Source organism: Sardina pilchardus, chromosome 17 (genome assembly GCF_963854185.1).
Source record: "Sardina pilchardus chromosome 17, fSarPil1.1, whole genome shotgun sequence".
NCBI lineage: Eukaryota > Metazoa > Chordata > Actinopteri > Clupeiformes > Clupeidae > Sardina > Sardina pilchardus.
Window position 1 is genome coordinate 21,316,157 of NC_085010.1, and position 15,347 is coordinate 21,331,503.

Genomic DNA, 15,347 nt, shown 5'->3' on the forward strand with positions numbered 1-15,347 from the left:
ACGCGTTATCGTGGTATTACAGAATGATCTTGCACCATGTACAGACAATCATTTGGGGTTTTTTTTAATCACTGATGTATAGTTCCTTAACACTGTTTGGATCTTAACCAGCACATTTGGTTTATTCTATGCTATCAGTGTGACTGGAAAATGCTCTGCTTTTTTAAGCAGTTGTTCATTTTACATTTATGGCCTATGGCCCCGATTTTGCTACAGTTTTGTCATAGCTGACAAATTTCCAGTGTCGCACCCGAATATGAAAAGACACCGAAGGAGGAACGACCGGCGATTTATTGTCTGCAGCATACCACGACTCTATGACCAAAAGTCTATAATGTCAGATTAGGACTCTTTGAAACTGACACTATGATGAACGAGAAGGCTATGATAGATAGGCTACTTGATCTTATAATGTGTTTGTGTCCAATCTTCCGACCATTATCCAGCAATAATTTGTGGTTCTCTGATCGTCTAGTCTGACACGGTCGTCAATCGTAAAAGACCACCGTGGAAGACAAAAAAAAATGTGTGTAATCTGCATAGGCCATTACTTTTACTCATACTCATTTTGTACTCTTAAATTGCCTTTGGAATGTTCCTTTTGCTTTTATTTTTTATAAAGCATGTTGAATTGCCTTGGTGTATGAAGTGTGCTATTGAAGTAAACTTGCCTTGTCTTGCCTTGCCCTGCTCATCAGTAGCACTGTGTAAAGTGCTAATGTTCCTAAACAGGGTATGACTGGTTTGGCTTGTCTTTGGCTCTCTCTCTCTCTCTCTCTCTCTCTCTCTCTCTCTCTCTCTCTCTCTCTCTCTCTCTCTCTCTCTGTCTCTCTCTCTCTCTCTCAAATTCAAATTCAAATGAGCTTTATTGGTATGACTTACAGTAGAAGAGTAGTGTTGCCTGTGTTGCCTAGTGTTGAGTATGGTCTTAAATTCAAAGTATGGTCTTAAATTCAAATATCTACTCAGAAATAAGTTAAACATATGTATGTCTAGATTATCTTTGGTTAAAAAAGGAAACTTATAGCTTTCAGCTTTAAAGTATTCTAAAATTAAAGGAAACTTATAGATTTCAGTTAACTCTAAATTCAAAGGAAAATTGCTAAATTATCTTGGGTTAAATAACTCTCACTCTTTCTCTCTCTCTCTCTCTCTCTCTCTCAGGTGCTGGCAGTTCCTTCTGGACAGACCCTGGCGACTCTCTCAGGTCACACTAGAACCGTCTTCCACTGTCAGTTCACCGAAGATGGACAGCAGCTGATCACCTCCTCAGAGGACACTACCATCAGGGTGGGTCCATTTCTCTCTTTCGCTCTTTCTCTCGCTCTCTTGTCCTCCCTGTCATTCTTCACATCCTTCTTTTTCTCTTATCTGGGGCCTTTCTCTCTCTCTCTCTCTCTATCTGTCCTTCTCCGCCTGTCTCTTTATGATACTGCTGACACGGCCTTTCATTTTCTTTTTGATTTTCACTCTCTCTCGTTCTTTAATCTCATCTTCCTCACTATTTCTCTCCATCATCTCTCTCCTTCTCTCTCTCCCCCCCCATGGCTGTGCTGACAGGTTGGTCAGTAGGGAAAGTGTTGAGTGTGTTTTTGGGCTGTTCCGCTTCTGTGCCCTTCAGCACCTCTGCAGTGTTCCACACGGCTGCACCAAGAGCCCTCCCAAACACACACACACACACACACACACAAATGTTCTTTCTCTCTCTTTCTCTCTTGACTCACCCATACTCTTATACACACACTCATCCCAACACAAATACACATTAATATTCTTACTCGCTCTCACTGTCTCTGTCTGTCTGTCCCTGTGTGTGTGTGTGTGTCTCTCTCTCTCTCTCTCTCTCTCTCTCTCTCTCTCTCTCTCTCCCTCTCTCCCCCACCTACACGTACTGTACACACTGACAGTCACTCAAACATATTCAAATGTTGTCAACAGAGATTGATGATGTATACACTGTGTCTGTTTACATAATATACCTTCAGGCCTGTTAGGATGATGTTGCTGTCACTAGCCTCCTGTCAGATCCTTTGTTGTTCCCATCCATAACCGGGTATTGCTTCATAATATGTTTTTTAAGAGTTATATTTTAGGCCATTTTATCTTTTACTGAAAGCGTAGTGAAGATAGACAGGAAATTAGTTGGAGAGAGATGAGGAGTGGATCTGGAAGGTGACTTCAGGCCGGATACGATCACGGATCTTCATAAGCATGGTTATGGTTATAGTTAATGGTATGGTATTTAGTAGTCACGTTTGTCCAAAGCAACTTACACACAGCAACAATACAATAGTTAAAATGAGCAGTAAACAATTTAAAAGTAGGTAACACTACATTGTATGTGTATTGTAATGAGAGGTCAGTACTGTACTACTGTACTCCCGACATGGCTCCTATCACTTCTTGATCAGAGCAAGGGGCTGAAAGCTCCATGGAAGCCAGTGGTTGGGGTGTCTCTCTGCACAAGTCAAGTCCAGTCCAATCCTGTCCTTTTTCCCTGCCAGATATAGCACACCTTAGTGAGATGACCGATGCGGCCAGCTGAGTCCTTTGATGTTGGGTTGATTTAACACGCCCGTGAAACCCGGCAGTCTCGCCATCCTGATTTGTCCTCAGCCACACATAGTCTCTCCTAGAGGCTCTGTCATGGATCTAAGGCAAATTGGGCTGTTTGGATTTTTAGGGACATCTTTGGAGACTGTACTTAACTTGTTATTTGTATTTGGTTGGCAGGGAAGATAATGTGTTTTTCTCGTCTACTCTTCAGACGTCTATCTTTAATGTTAAAAACAGCAGGATTGAATATGACCCTTCTCTTCATGTGTGGTCAGACCACAAGCTCATCTCTTGGTCATCCAGGCTTCAACTTTCTAATTACTTGGGATTAGACTCGTTGGCTTATTTTCAAGACATGTTGTTTACCTACTGTACTAAGTGCATACTATTGCACTATTGCATGCCTACTAAAGATGTACTTTGGATTTGGCAGAGGCAGACATTCCAGGTTCAGAAAGTAAAAGTGCTGCCAAGTGTTTAATTAAACCAGCTCATCCTAATTAGCAGCCAGGTAGATCAGATAATTAGCGATGTCATCTGTGTGGAGTGCACAGGTAGAAAGAATATACTGTATGGCAAGACTTTTACTTTCTGAAACCGGGATATCCGCCTTTGGGATTGGATCACACAAACTGTTCATGAGTAGCCTAGTAGCTCAGAAGTTAAGAGTGGCCTACTTTCTAACCCCTCCTAAACATTAAAGTGAATCTGGTATATTTTAAAAAAAACTTTTGAACTTTTGAAAAACACAACCATTGAAGTTTGAATGCTTTGGATCCTTAGAAATTGGAATTTGAAAAATGAGTTCAAAACAGGGAAGGACTGGCAATAGTGAAGTAAAATATAGAAGAGTTTTCCACTAGTGAAAACTGTACTGGTGGCCTCTGACCATACATTTTTAATAACGTTTTTGAAATGTTATCGAATGTATTAATTTTTATTCACTGGTGGTCCTTTAGTCCAAACGGTGTTCCCTGTGTTGCAATTTATTGAAAAGCCCTAATGTATCTAAGTTTCTCACATGCTTCCACTGGTCTTTTATAAGTACACAGTGATGTTAAAGACATGCTTGACTCACTGACTGTATGTCCCCCCCTGCAGGTGTGGAGGTGGCAAACAGGGGAATGTCTGGTTCTGAAGGGACACACCGAGTCGGTCAGGAGGTTCTCTCTTCTTCCCTCCTCGTCTTCCTCTCCAGGTCTTCTCTCGTGGTCTTTTGACGGAACCGTCAAGGTAACACATAGTGTGGTCAACACACATGCCGTCTAACTCCCTTCTCAAGCTCCTTCACAGACTTCTTATAATACTGCATACAAAACTGTGTTATCCCTATCTGGACACAGAGATGTGTTAAAAAAAGACAACACAAGCTGTGTTATTTTCAACACATACTGTGTAACAAATACCAAAAGCAATGTGTTGGAAATAAAACAAACTGTGTTGTCCCTATCTGGACACAGAGATGTGTTGTTTTCAACACATTCATTTTAAGAGTGTGTGTCTATTCTGACCGTTCGGATTGCTGTGCTGCGACTTCCCCCCACACACAACTATTAACGAGATGCATCCACTGTCATTCAGCCTGTTATTGTCTCGTGTAAATCCTTCACGGCACATAAAGTCTCTGTTGGCTGTTCTCTGAGGTGTGGGACATGGACACGGGGGAGAAACTGCAGGACGTCACCGGTCACCAAGGAGCCATCCTGGCCTGCGATGTCTCCTCTGACGGACGGAGGTTCGCCACCACGTCCGCCGACATGACCGCAAAGGTGAGGTGCTGAGAGAGAGAGAGAGAGAGTAATTGTCTTGTAATTGTTGTTATGTCTTACCTTTACATGTACCAATTGCTTTGGCAATACAAGTTTTCATTTGTCATGCCAATAAAGCAACTTTTGAATTTTAAATTTTTTGAGAGACCGAGAGAGAGATAGAGAGACAGAGAGAGAGAGGGAGAGAGACCGAGAGAGAGATAGAGAGACAGACAGAGAGAGAGAGGGAGAGAGACCTCCCCACCTTCAAAAATTACTTTGCACATGCTGGACAAATAAATCCCCTGTCAAAGGGCTGATGGCTGGCAGGGACTTCATTAGAGATGTCTCGTGTCACCGGAGAAAAGCGATGGTGGTAATGACTGCTGAGAGAGAGAGAGAGAGGGAGAGAGAGGAGGAATAGAGTGAGATTGAATGACTGGTAGATGGATGAGATATTTGCACAGTTTTCTATCATGTGTCAGAGTCTTATATTCTCATGAGACACGTGTCCTTGCAGAGGTCACCTGCATACTGTGTGTGTGTGTGTGTGTGTGTGTGTGTGTGTGTGTGTGTGTGTGTGTGTGTGTGTGTGTGTGTGTGTGTGTGTGTGTGTGTGTGTGTGTGTGTGTGTGTGTGTGTGTGTGTGTGTGTGTGTGTGTGTGTGTGTGTGTGTGTGTGTGTGTGTGTGTGTGTGTGTGTTCTATTAGAGCAGGGGTCGGCAACCTGCGGCTCTAGAACCGCATGGGGCTCTTTAGCGCCACCCTGGTGGCTCCCTGGAGCGTCTTCAAAAATGTATGAAAATGAATGGGGGGATTTTTGTTTGTTTGTTTTAATATGGTTTCTGTATGAGGACAAACATTCTTAACTCTGTCCTAGTACTGTATGCACTATAGGAGCCTGGTGCTGCAGGTATTTTATTTATTACACGCCTCTTCATACTGCTGTACAGTATGCGTTCGGAGGTCTGATCATTTTATATAATATATATCCGTTGTCATGGAAAATGGGTTCGCAGATGATCAGCTGTGTTGCTGACATATATTTGGTAACAAATAAATGTAAAGAGACAGTGGGTTTTTTGTTTGTTTTGTTTTGGCAAGTAGCTGTACAATAAACAGGCTAACGTAGAGAACGGCGGTCATTATTGGGAAAAGAAGTCCCTTCGGGGCGAAGCAAGACCCATCGACTGGGGCATCAGGGTCCGGTTGGCCCTGTTGGGACTTATTTTCCCAATAATGATCAGCGTTCTGTACATTATCCCTTACGTAGCATCTGCAGTTATAACTTCGGTCCTTGTACAGGTGCTACACACACACACACACACACACACACACACACACACACACACACACACACATGCACACACATACGCACACACATACACACACACATACACACACACACACACACACACACATACATACACACACACACACGCACGCACACACAGACACCCACAGAGACACAGACACACAGACACAGACACACACACACACGCGCACACATACACACACACACACAAACGCATGCACACACACAGACACAGACACACAGACACACAGACACACAGACACACAGACACACAGACACACAGACACACAGACACACAGACACACAGACACACAGACACACAGACACACACACTCAGATTTGTACTCCGTTCATTGCCATGCGCTACTGCTGGCTAATTGGTATTGTAGGTCTCAATTGTGTGCTAACCTTGTGCATCTGAATTAGAATAGCTGGCTGTCCTTCATGAGAATACACACTATTTATTTCCATAACACAGAAGCACTCAGAAACATGTGCTCACACACACACACACACACGAAAGCATGCTCGCACACTAGCACATTAACACAAATTGACTGGCGCACTTACATACACACAGATATATGCAGACACAAACACACACTAACAGACACACTGACACACACACACACACACACTCAAAAATGCAGACATAAACACACACTAACAGACACGCTCACACACACAGACACACGCACGCTCATACACACACACTCACAGACACAGATGCACGCACGTTCACGCTCTCTCTCACACACACACACACACACACACACACACACACACAGGTTGTGTGTCCATAAAAGCCTTTTGGTGAGTCTCTGGTGATTGGGGCTGTTACTCACCCTTCAGATGGAGATGCGCAGTAATTAGGACTCTAGCAAATGAGCCCAGTAATTACACTCTCCATGTCCACCGCTGTCAGTCAGCCGTCTCACACACACACACACACACACACACACAGAGAGAGAATGAGCAAGTGAGGGGTAATATCAGGAAAGAGGGAATAGGTAATAATGCTGATGGTGATTGGAAAGAAGAAGAGTGAAAGAGAAAATTAACTGATTAGAAATGAAAGTGTGAGACGTCGTTTGTGAAGGCAGAGGAAGGCGTGAAAGGAAGGAGAGGGGGAGACAGGGAGGGGTAGAAAAGAAGTGAGAGAATGCTGATGTGAGATATGACGTGAGAGATAAGCCTACAGTACACTCACATCCCATATTCAGTTGCTTTAAGAGGCGGCCATTTTCTTCCTGTGGCAGCACCGAGAGACTTGGTGACTTAGAGGAGAGTCTAAAGCTAAGTTAGTAACAAGGCAACGTCCATTCGCTAATTCGATCTGATGAGCGCGATCAATAGGTCAGTTTGGTCGGGTCAGTCCAGTGCTCCCGTGCACCACACCGTAGCTTCAGTTCATGCATCTTTGCACTTTGGTCAGTCAGTCATGACTTTGCAGTTGTTCAGTTAAACAACAACAATTAAACAATAATCTCCCAACTATTAGCCGCGGCTTATACATCGATTTTGCTGAATTTCTTCAGCTATGATATGAGGCTAATACACGGGGGCAGTTACTAAGATATTAATATGGTTTTGTTTCTTTTAATTAGCATAAAACACTGTCCTGCGGCTTATACACAATGTGGCTAGTACACCGGAGATTACTGTACCAACAGTACAGGACAGCACACACATGTCGTGTGCTGTATGTCCCATTGGAGGGGAGCACACTAGTTGCAGTACAGTCTCTTGGCCCCATCATGACCTTTCACCCCTGACCTTTGCCCTCAGGTGTGGAGCTGTGAATCCTGGGAGCTGGTCCACACCCTGAACGGGCACAAGGACTGCGTCCGCAGCTGCCGCTTCTCCGGTGACAACCAGCGCCTGGCAACCGGTGATGACGACGGAGAAATCCGCGTAAGAAAGATTTTTTTAAAACTTTCAATTGTGTGTCTCTATCTAGGCTACGCCCAGATTATAGAAACATGTTGAGTGTCTGTCTATAATCTACGAACTTCTCTCAGACCTGTGTGTGTGTGTGTGTGTGTGTGTGTGTGTGTTGAGTGAATGAGGGAAAGAGACAGAGCCTGAGGCAACAGTCATCACTCTGCCAACACTAAATGTCTGGCCTCAGGGGCAGAAAATAAATAAACAAACAAACAAACAAACAAACAAACGCACACACACTCACTCTCTCTCTCACTCACTCACACACACACACACAAACTCCTTACACATGAGCACACCATTCAGATATGCAAACATAGACACTCTCTTACACACACACACTCACACACACACTGTTGCTGCCTCCTCATCTCTTCCTTGAGCACTGCAGTGAGATTTCACCACATCCTTGGAGATTGCTGGATTTATGTCAAGAGCTGTAAGCACCAGGCTCTCTCTCTCCTGCAGCCCTGCAACCAATCCCGCTCACTCATGTCAGTCGCAGATCCCAGTGTGCCTCTCACGGATGCATATAGCACACACCAGTGCTGTTTGCCTTTTCACAACGTGTCAATATTATGAGAGTGAATGTATGGCCCTGTTTACACTGTGTGTGTGTGTGTGTGTGTGTGTGTGTGTGTGTGTGTGTGTTGCATTGTGGTGGTGGTGGTGGTGCTGATGATGATGAAATGAACGTCTCCTCTCAGCTGTGGAACATGCTGGACGGAAGCCTGCTGAGGATCTGTTGCCGTGGCAATAAGGATGCCATGGACTCCCAGCATGGAGGCTGGGTGACGGATCTGCACTTCTCCCCCGACAGCAAGGTGCTGGTCTCCACTGGAGGGTACATCAAGGTGAGAGACAGACATATGCACACGCACACACACACACACACACACACACACACACACACACACACACACACACACACACTGTGTCTCTCTGGCATACCCATACACACGCCCACAACCACCTATCGTCACTCGCATTTGCATTTCACATTATGCATTTGTGTGAAATACAAATTTCACACAAATAAATACAGCAGTGCCTTTCTGGTGTGAGTGTGTGAGTGTGTGTGTGTGTGTGTGTTTTTCGGTTCTGTCTTGACGGAAGCGTCTTCAAAGTGTCTTTGACTAGCTGCCATTTTACAGGAGGCTGGGGTCAGACATAGTTCAGATGGAGCTGTATTCTGATTGGCTGTTGGGCACTCCTCTGATCGATGGTATTTGGAACAAAGGCTGTGGGGAGGGGTTGGGTCTGACAGCACAAACAACAGCAGGGCTTTTCTGGGAATGATGAAATGGAATTGCTCATTCAACCCACCCACCCCATGTCCCCCTCTCTCTCTCTCTGTCTCTCTCTCTCTCTCTCTCTGTCTCTCTCTCTCTCTCTCTGTCTCTCTCTCTCTCTCTCCATCTCTCCGTCTCTCTCTCTCTCTCTCTCCCTCTCTCTTTCTCATTCCATCTCTCTCCTTCCCATTCCATCCATTCCCTGTATATTCACTTGTGGCTGCTCAAATTGAAGCCCAACTGTAAGAGTGAAGATAGATTTACTGCGCACAATATTAAAGCAAATCTTGAAAACTAGAACGCCAGGAGATACTCCAAAACCAATTCAAGGATGAAGCTTTTTCCCCCTCCACCACCAGTCGTTCGTTCAATAATTAATTTGGACAGAAATTAATTACTTTTCCACTTATTCGAGATGCAGCAGAATCCTCCGTGTGGATTGCCACAATGGAGCGCAAAAACAGACGCTCCAGTATGGATTTCAGCTCACTGAGGATGAGATGTAGCCTTCTATGAAAACCAATTTTGGCCCCATCATCAGAAATATGAAGCCTTATCGCAAAGCCTTCAGTGAGGACATTTAATAGCCGTTAATATGAGAACAGGAAGTGATATAGGATCTCGGCTGTGCATTATATGAGAAGGTGAATAATTTCCTCCCCCTCCCCATATATTCGTCGTTCATATTCGTCGTCCGTGATGGTTATTTCTCCACCTCTATTTCACATTGTGATTGTCTTTCCCTGCAGGGATTTGTGCATTTCATCACTGGAATGATCTAGTGAGTGAGAGAGAGAGAGAGAGGGGGGGGGGCTGTTTTGAATGCAGACCATGGTTTCACTTTAAGTGCACAGTATTAGACTGGAAATTACACTGTCTCCGGGTTATTGTGTTCAGAGTTCTTTTTAATGGAAAATCAATTTCCCCCACACCATTTCTTTTTTCTCCGCGCAATAAGCACAAACATCCACAGATGTCTCAGATAGCGCAGTAGAGATGGAGGAGGAGGGGGGGGGGTGGAATGTGCACAGCAAACTCTACAGCTCGTCATTCTAAATCCTCCGGCGAGACCCCTTTTGAAATGGTCATAATTGATGAGTGAGAAGTGTCTCAGTGTGATTGACCCCTACTTTTAGGTATATGATGGACATAATGCTGAGGATTGGATCCTTTCTTCCAGAACCTTCTGTGTAATGATTTGTATGGAACCCTTTTGTTGAAGAGATGAGTGAGTATTCACTAGTGAAATCAATACATGGACACAGACAGGTTCAATTTGGCCCCCAGTGAACTGTTCTAAATAGCATAAGAAGGACCGTTTAAAATGTTCAGAGATCCTCAATGAACCCTGGGTAATGTAGTTTCATATGTGGCACCACCATCAGTGTGGCAGATCAAACGTTCCCCCTGTTGTTTCAGAGGCGTGGATGTGGTGATGAATGCCCTTTTATCCTTCTAATGAGCAGTGATGGATTATCGGGGCTGTGCTGAGAGTGCTGTGAGCGGTGATTGATTAATAGGCCTGCATATTGCTGTTAATGTTTCATCAGTCATCATTACCATGCCTGTCAGCAGGGCTCTTCATAAACACAGGAACAGCTTTACCTGTAACCAGTCCGTAATTGGATTGAAGATTCTCTTTGTGTGTGTGTGTGTGTGTGTGTGTGTGTGTGTGTGTGTGTGTGTGTGTGTGTGTGTGTGTGTGTGTGTGGCAACTGTGTTAATCTGCCAAGTTCAGTGAACTTGTTGGATGCAGGTGTATGTGTGCGTGCGCACTGCGCAGGTGTGGGGGTACGTAGATGTGTGTGTGCGCGTGCATGCATGTACACATGTACTGTACATATACAGCATGCATGCATTATGTGCTGACTAAAGATCTATACTCCCCACCACGCACGCACACACACACACACACACACACACACACACACACACACACACACACACACTCACACACTCCCTCTGATGATAAGATGTAGAACGGTAGCAGTAGTGGAGCATTGGCTGCCTCCCACCTCTCCACTGGAGCCTGCAGGACTGTGGGCTGACCCGTGATGAGATATGACCGCAGACCCAACTGGACACGACGGCCGGAGGAGGTGATCTGTGACTGCCGGCCAGTGGTCTCTGATATCCACTCATTACGTTTGGCTGTGTCACAGCCTGCTGTTGCATCGATCCAGGAGGACAGGGGGAGAATGGAGAGAGAGAGAGAGAGAGAGAGAGTGGTGGAGAGGTAGAAAGAGAAAGGGATGGAGAGAGAGGGGGGAGGGATAGATGGATTGATATGAGGTGGAAGGTGTGGGTTATGTGTGTGATTAAAGTTGGCTGTGTGTGTGTGTGTGTGTGTGTGTGTGTGTGTGTGTGTGTGTGTGTGTGTGTGTGTGTGTGTGTGTGTGTGTGTGTGTGTGTGTGTGTGTGTGTGTGTAGGGCAGCATGCTGCTGTCTTTGCTTTTTCAGTTCAGTCTGAAGGTCATTTGCCCAGCCTGTCTGACAGAAGCTCAGGTGATGTGACTTCATACTGTGTGTGTGTGTGTGTGTGTGTGTGTGTGTCCATGCAGGTCAGCTTCCCTTTCATTTTTGATGCCTTTTCATGTGTGCATGCTGTTAGGTCTCTACGGTAGTGATCTTTTCATGAGGGACCCTTTGAGCTCTGCCTGTCATCTCTCTCTGTCCCTCCCTCCTCTCTCTCTCTCTCTCTCTCTCTCTCTCTCTCTCTCTCTCTCTCTCACACACACACAAGCATATATACACTTCATTCATACTTTGTGTGTATTACATGGTGTGTGTGTGTGTGTGTGTTTAGAGTTATTATCTGAGAGTAGAGAGTGATGGGGAGGTCAGACAGTATATTACACCTTTACTCAGGGTGATACACCAATGCAGTTTATCATTCTGTCTGTCTCCACAACCAACATGCACACAAGAGCGCGCACACACACACACACACACGCACGCACACAAGCGCGCACACACACACGCACGCACACACACAAACCGCTCCCCACATCCCATCACAAGGATTCCTGTATTCCACATAGAGAAGGTGTGAAAAAATCACTAATTTGTCTCTCTACACCCCCCCCCACCCCCACACACACACAGACGAAAGCACATTCCCACATTCCACATAGAGAAGATGTGAAAAAAAACAAAAACTCTTGTTCCCTATTTACTTCACACACACACACACACACACACACACCTATAATGATTGTCTCTGAGTCTCAGCACTGGTCCCTAAACAGGCCTGCAGCCCAGAGTAATTCACACTCAGTAGCCTCCGCGGTGCTGACCCAGGCTCCCCTCCACTAACAATAGCTTTGCTTGCTGCAGCCAACACACACACACACACACACACACACACACACACACACACACACACACACAAATAACACACATCTCTCTCTATCCCTCACACACACACACACACACACACACACACACACACACACACACACACCTTATTCCTCACCACAGGGAAAAGCAGTCTTCAGTAGCCTGTTGAGGAAGCCCAAACTTCCTCCCTCCGCTGCTCTAAAAATCAGCAGTCCGGACCCTTTCCCGCGCAGACTATCAGCACCATCAAGAACATCAATACCGCAACATTACTTTTCCAATTATTGCTATCGGCGAGCAGCATCACCGCTTCAATGGCAGACTCTGCAACTGAGAGAAACATGTCTCGCAAGAGCATCTCCAAATACGTAATTAGATCAGTCCCCAAACACACTCACACACACACACACACACACACACACACACACAGCGCAGCTTGTCTCGAATGTAGCCCTAAACGCATTACGGCTTATTTTCTGTAACCGTTTAGTTGTTTAGGTCGCCTGAGCTCCGAGTTCCAGGAATGCCGTAGTTTATTAGGAACTCGACGTCGAAAAGGTCAGTCGGCGAACGAGGGTCCAGCCACTTACGGCCCGTATGCATTAACCTGCAAAGTTGCTCTGCGACTTTTATCAGCTTCCACCAAAACCGCTTAATGTCTCAGAAAAACCTGTAAGTGGACTTAAAGAGGCTCCCGCTCATGTAAATCGGTGTGAGAGGTTACAGGTCCCGTTGGCAGCGGAGCTCAGTCCCAGTAAATGGACTGTATTTACATAGTGGCTCTCTGCTCTGCGCCAAGGTAATGCATCTCGCTCAGCTTCCTGGAAGAGGCAGGCGGGAAGGCGGGAAGGCGGAAGGCAGCACAGGGGCGGTGGGGAGGTTTGTGAGGAGTGCTTTACCGGCTGAAGTGTCCTCCTCAAGGGTGCTCCACCATAAGGCCAAGATCAGCCTGGAAATCCTACAATTACTGGTCACCCACTCCGCCTCAGCTACCAGTGGACGAACCACCCCTCAGGCATAGGAATATGTGTATGTTGGCTAGCAACATTCATCCAATTCTTACAATCTAAGAGGCTTAACAATAACAACAAAAAAAAGATAATATGTTTAGTGTCTGGGATGTTAGCCGAATGAAAAAGGTCTGCGTATCTCCTGAAGTATTCTCTGCGCAGGTAGTTTTGCAGTGCTGGCCTGAATGGCGGTTGTGTTGGAGGGTTTAGACTGCGGCATGTCTGAGGTCGAGTTGTTAAGTGCTTTTCATGTACTAATGTGAAACACCACGGCCACAGACCGTCCGCATTCGCATTAACCTACAGCCTGGGAATGAACTCCGAGGCGCAGTACCCGTGACTGGTCGAGCATGAGAGATGTAAACAAGGTTGGGTTCATGTGCTCTGCACCGTTCCCTCTGTGAAGCACAGTGGCCCTGTCTAACAATCTTTTTCACCAGGGGACCAGATATTTATGAGTGGGTTATGTGACTAGGACACTGACATTTTCTTCTGTTGGTGTCTTTTGTACTGTAGCTTGGAACTGGAAGCTAGCATTCTAGCATTCCTGATGAGCACTTTCATTTTCACCAGTTCTCACAATAGAGACTGATGAACAACTGCGTCTTTACTGACATGTAATGGCACTTAATTGCTTATATCTCATTATGTGAGCTTAACCGCTCCACTATTGCCAATTCCTACTGTTATGCTTTTACATAGCAACTTTCTGGCTCTTATATTATGTTCTAATTCCTGATTGTGGATTTGGGTTTTTCACCCGTCACCTTTTGGTACAAAAACAAACAAAGGTGACGTTCAAGTGCTTCGTCTGAAAGAGGATGTTTAGGAGGTTGATGGTATCAGATGGTATGGACTCGGAGTATGAGAGGGACCAAAGGGGTGTTAAATTCCTCACATTTCATTGTGCATCATTGCATTCATATGTTTCATCAGCCTGGTGTCGTATTGAGGTGAGCATAGATCACATCCACATATCCACCCATTAGCCTGACCTGACCTCTAGCAATAAACACGGTCAAGCATTTTGATCTGTTTTAGCGCCCCACCCGGTGGCTTTCCTCCCTGTAGATTTCTATGGCTCATGGCCATCCACAGCTTCCTATAGCTTCTTCTAGCTCACACCTCCAGGCCTTATTATTACCTGCTAAATGACCTGTCAATCATGATGCTGATTGTTGAGTGCCTTAAGGGTCTGTGGGATCCTTTGGGAGAGTGGCCCAATGTGACATCCTCCTGACGTTACAGCTGTGCGGTCTCAATCCAGTTTAGCCCCTGATGAGGCGCAGACAGAGCACTGCTACAGCAGCTAGCATCAGCTAACAATGAAGCTAACAGCATCTCTCCAAGTTGAGTTTATCTCTGGGCAGGTTCTGCATGAGCGAAGTGAGAGGATGTTAGATTACCGTATGCATTTCTCTGTGTGTGTACTGTGTGATTGTGTATATACTGTGTGATTGCGTTTGTATTGATTGAGTGCACCTGGATATATGCAGAATTTCTGCATAAATTTGAGTACCTGTGTGCGTGTGCGTGTGTCTGTGTGTGTGCGCGCGCAGGTGTGTGTGAGTATTTACATGCTTTGGCCTGTAGGCTATATATCTTGAATCATACTCTCTGTACTACTGTACATAGTTGAGCAGCCAGATTTGGGTGTGATTGTCAGGCCTCACAGCATTCTGATCATGTGTCTACATCGTGTGTGGGTGTGTGTGCGTGTGTGTGTGTGCGAGCATGTGTGGATGTGTGCATGCTTTTGTGTGTGTGTGTGTGTGCGTGTGTGTGTGTGTGTGTGTGAGCAGTGATGGATGAGTGGATTATGAAGGAGGAGAGCCCAGGCTGCTGCTCTGTGTTGGCGTGGTGGTCTCCTCTGATAGCGTTTCTGCTCCCTGACGGATACGGGGTGGCGGCTGGAGGTGAGGCAGGGGGGCAAGCGGCCAAAACATCAACCTTATCGCCCTGCCTTCACACTCCAGCTATCAGGCTTCGCTTCCCCTCTCATCAGTCTTCCTTTTTATCACTCGCTCTCTCTCTCTCTCTCTCTCTCTCTCTCCCCATCTTTCTTTCTTTCTCTCTCTATTTCTCTCTCTATTTCTCTCTCTTTCCTTCTGTTTGCCTTTTCACTCACTTCTTTTTCTCTCTGT

General features: G+C 45.6%; 1 protein-coding gene across 1 annotated transcript in view; it reads left to right on the forward strand.

The window, feature by feature from the left end:
• The window catches only part of apaf1 (apoptotic peptidase activating factor 1), a 51,566-nt gene that overhangs the window by 24,732 nt on the left and 11,487 nt on the right, over positions 1-15,347 (forward strand). The window contains exons 22-26 of the mRNA XM_062518152.1: positions 1,165-1,290; positions 3,658-3,789; positions 4,200-4,325; positions 7,407-7,532; positions 8,270-8,416. Coding sequence (XP_062374136.1) covers positions 1,165-1,290; positions 3,658-3,789; positions 4,200-4,325; positions 7,407-7,532; positions 8,270-8,416 — 657 coding nt within the window. The remainder of the gene's footprint in view (positions 1-1,164; positions 1,291-3,657; positions 3,790-4,199; positions 4,326-7,406; positions 7,533-8,269; positions 8,417-15,347) is intronic.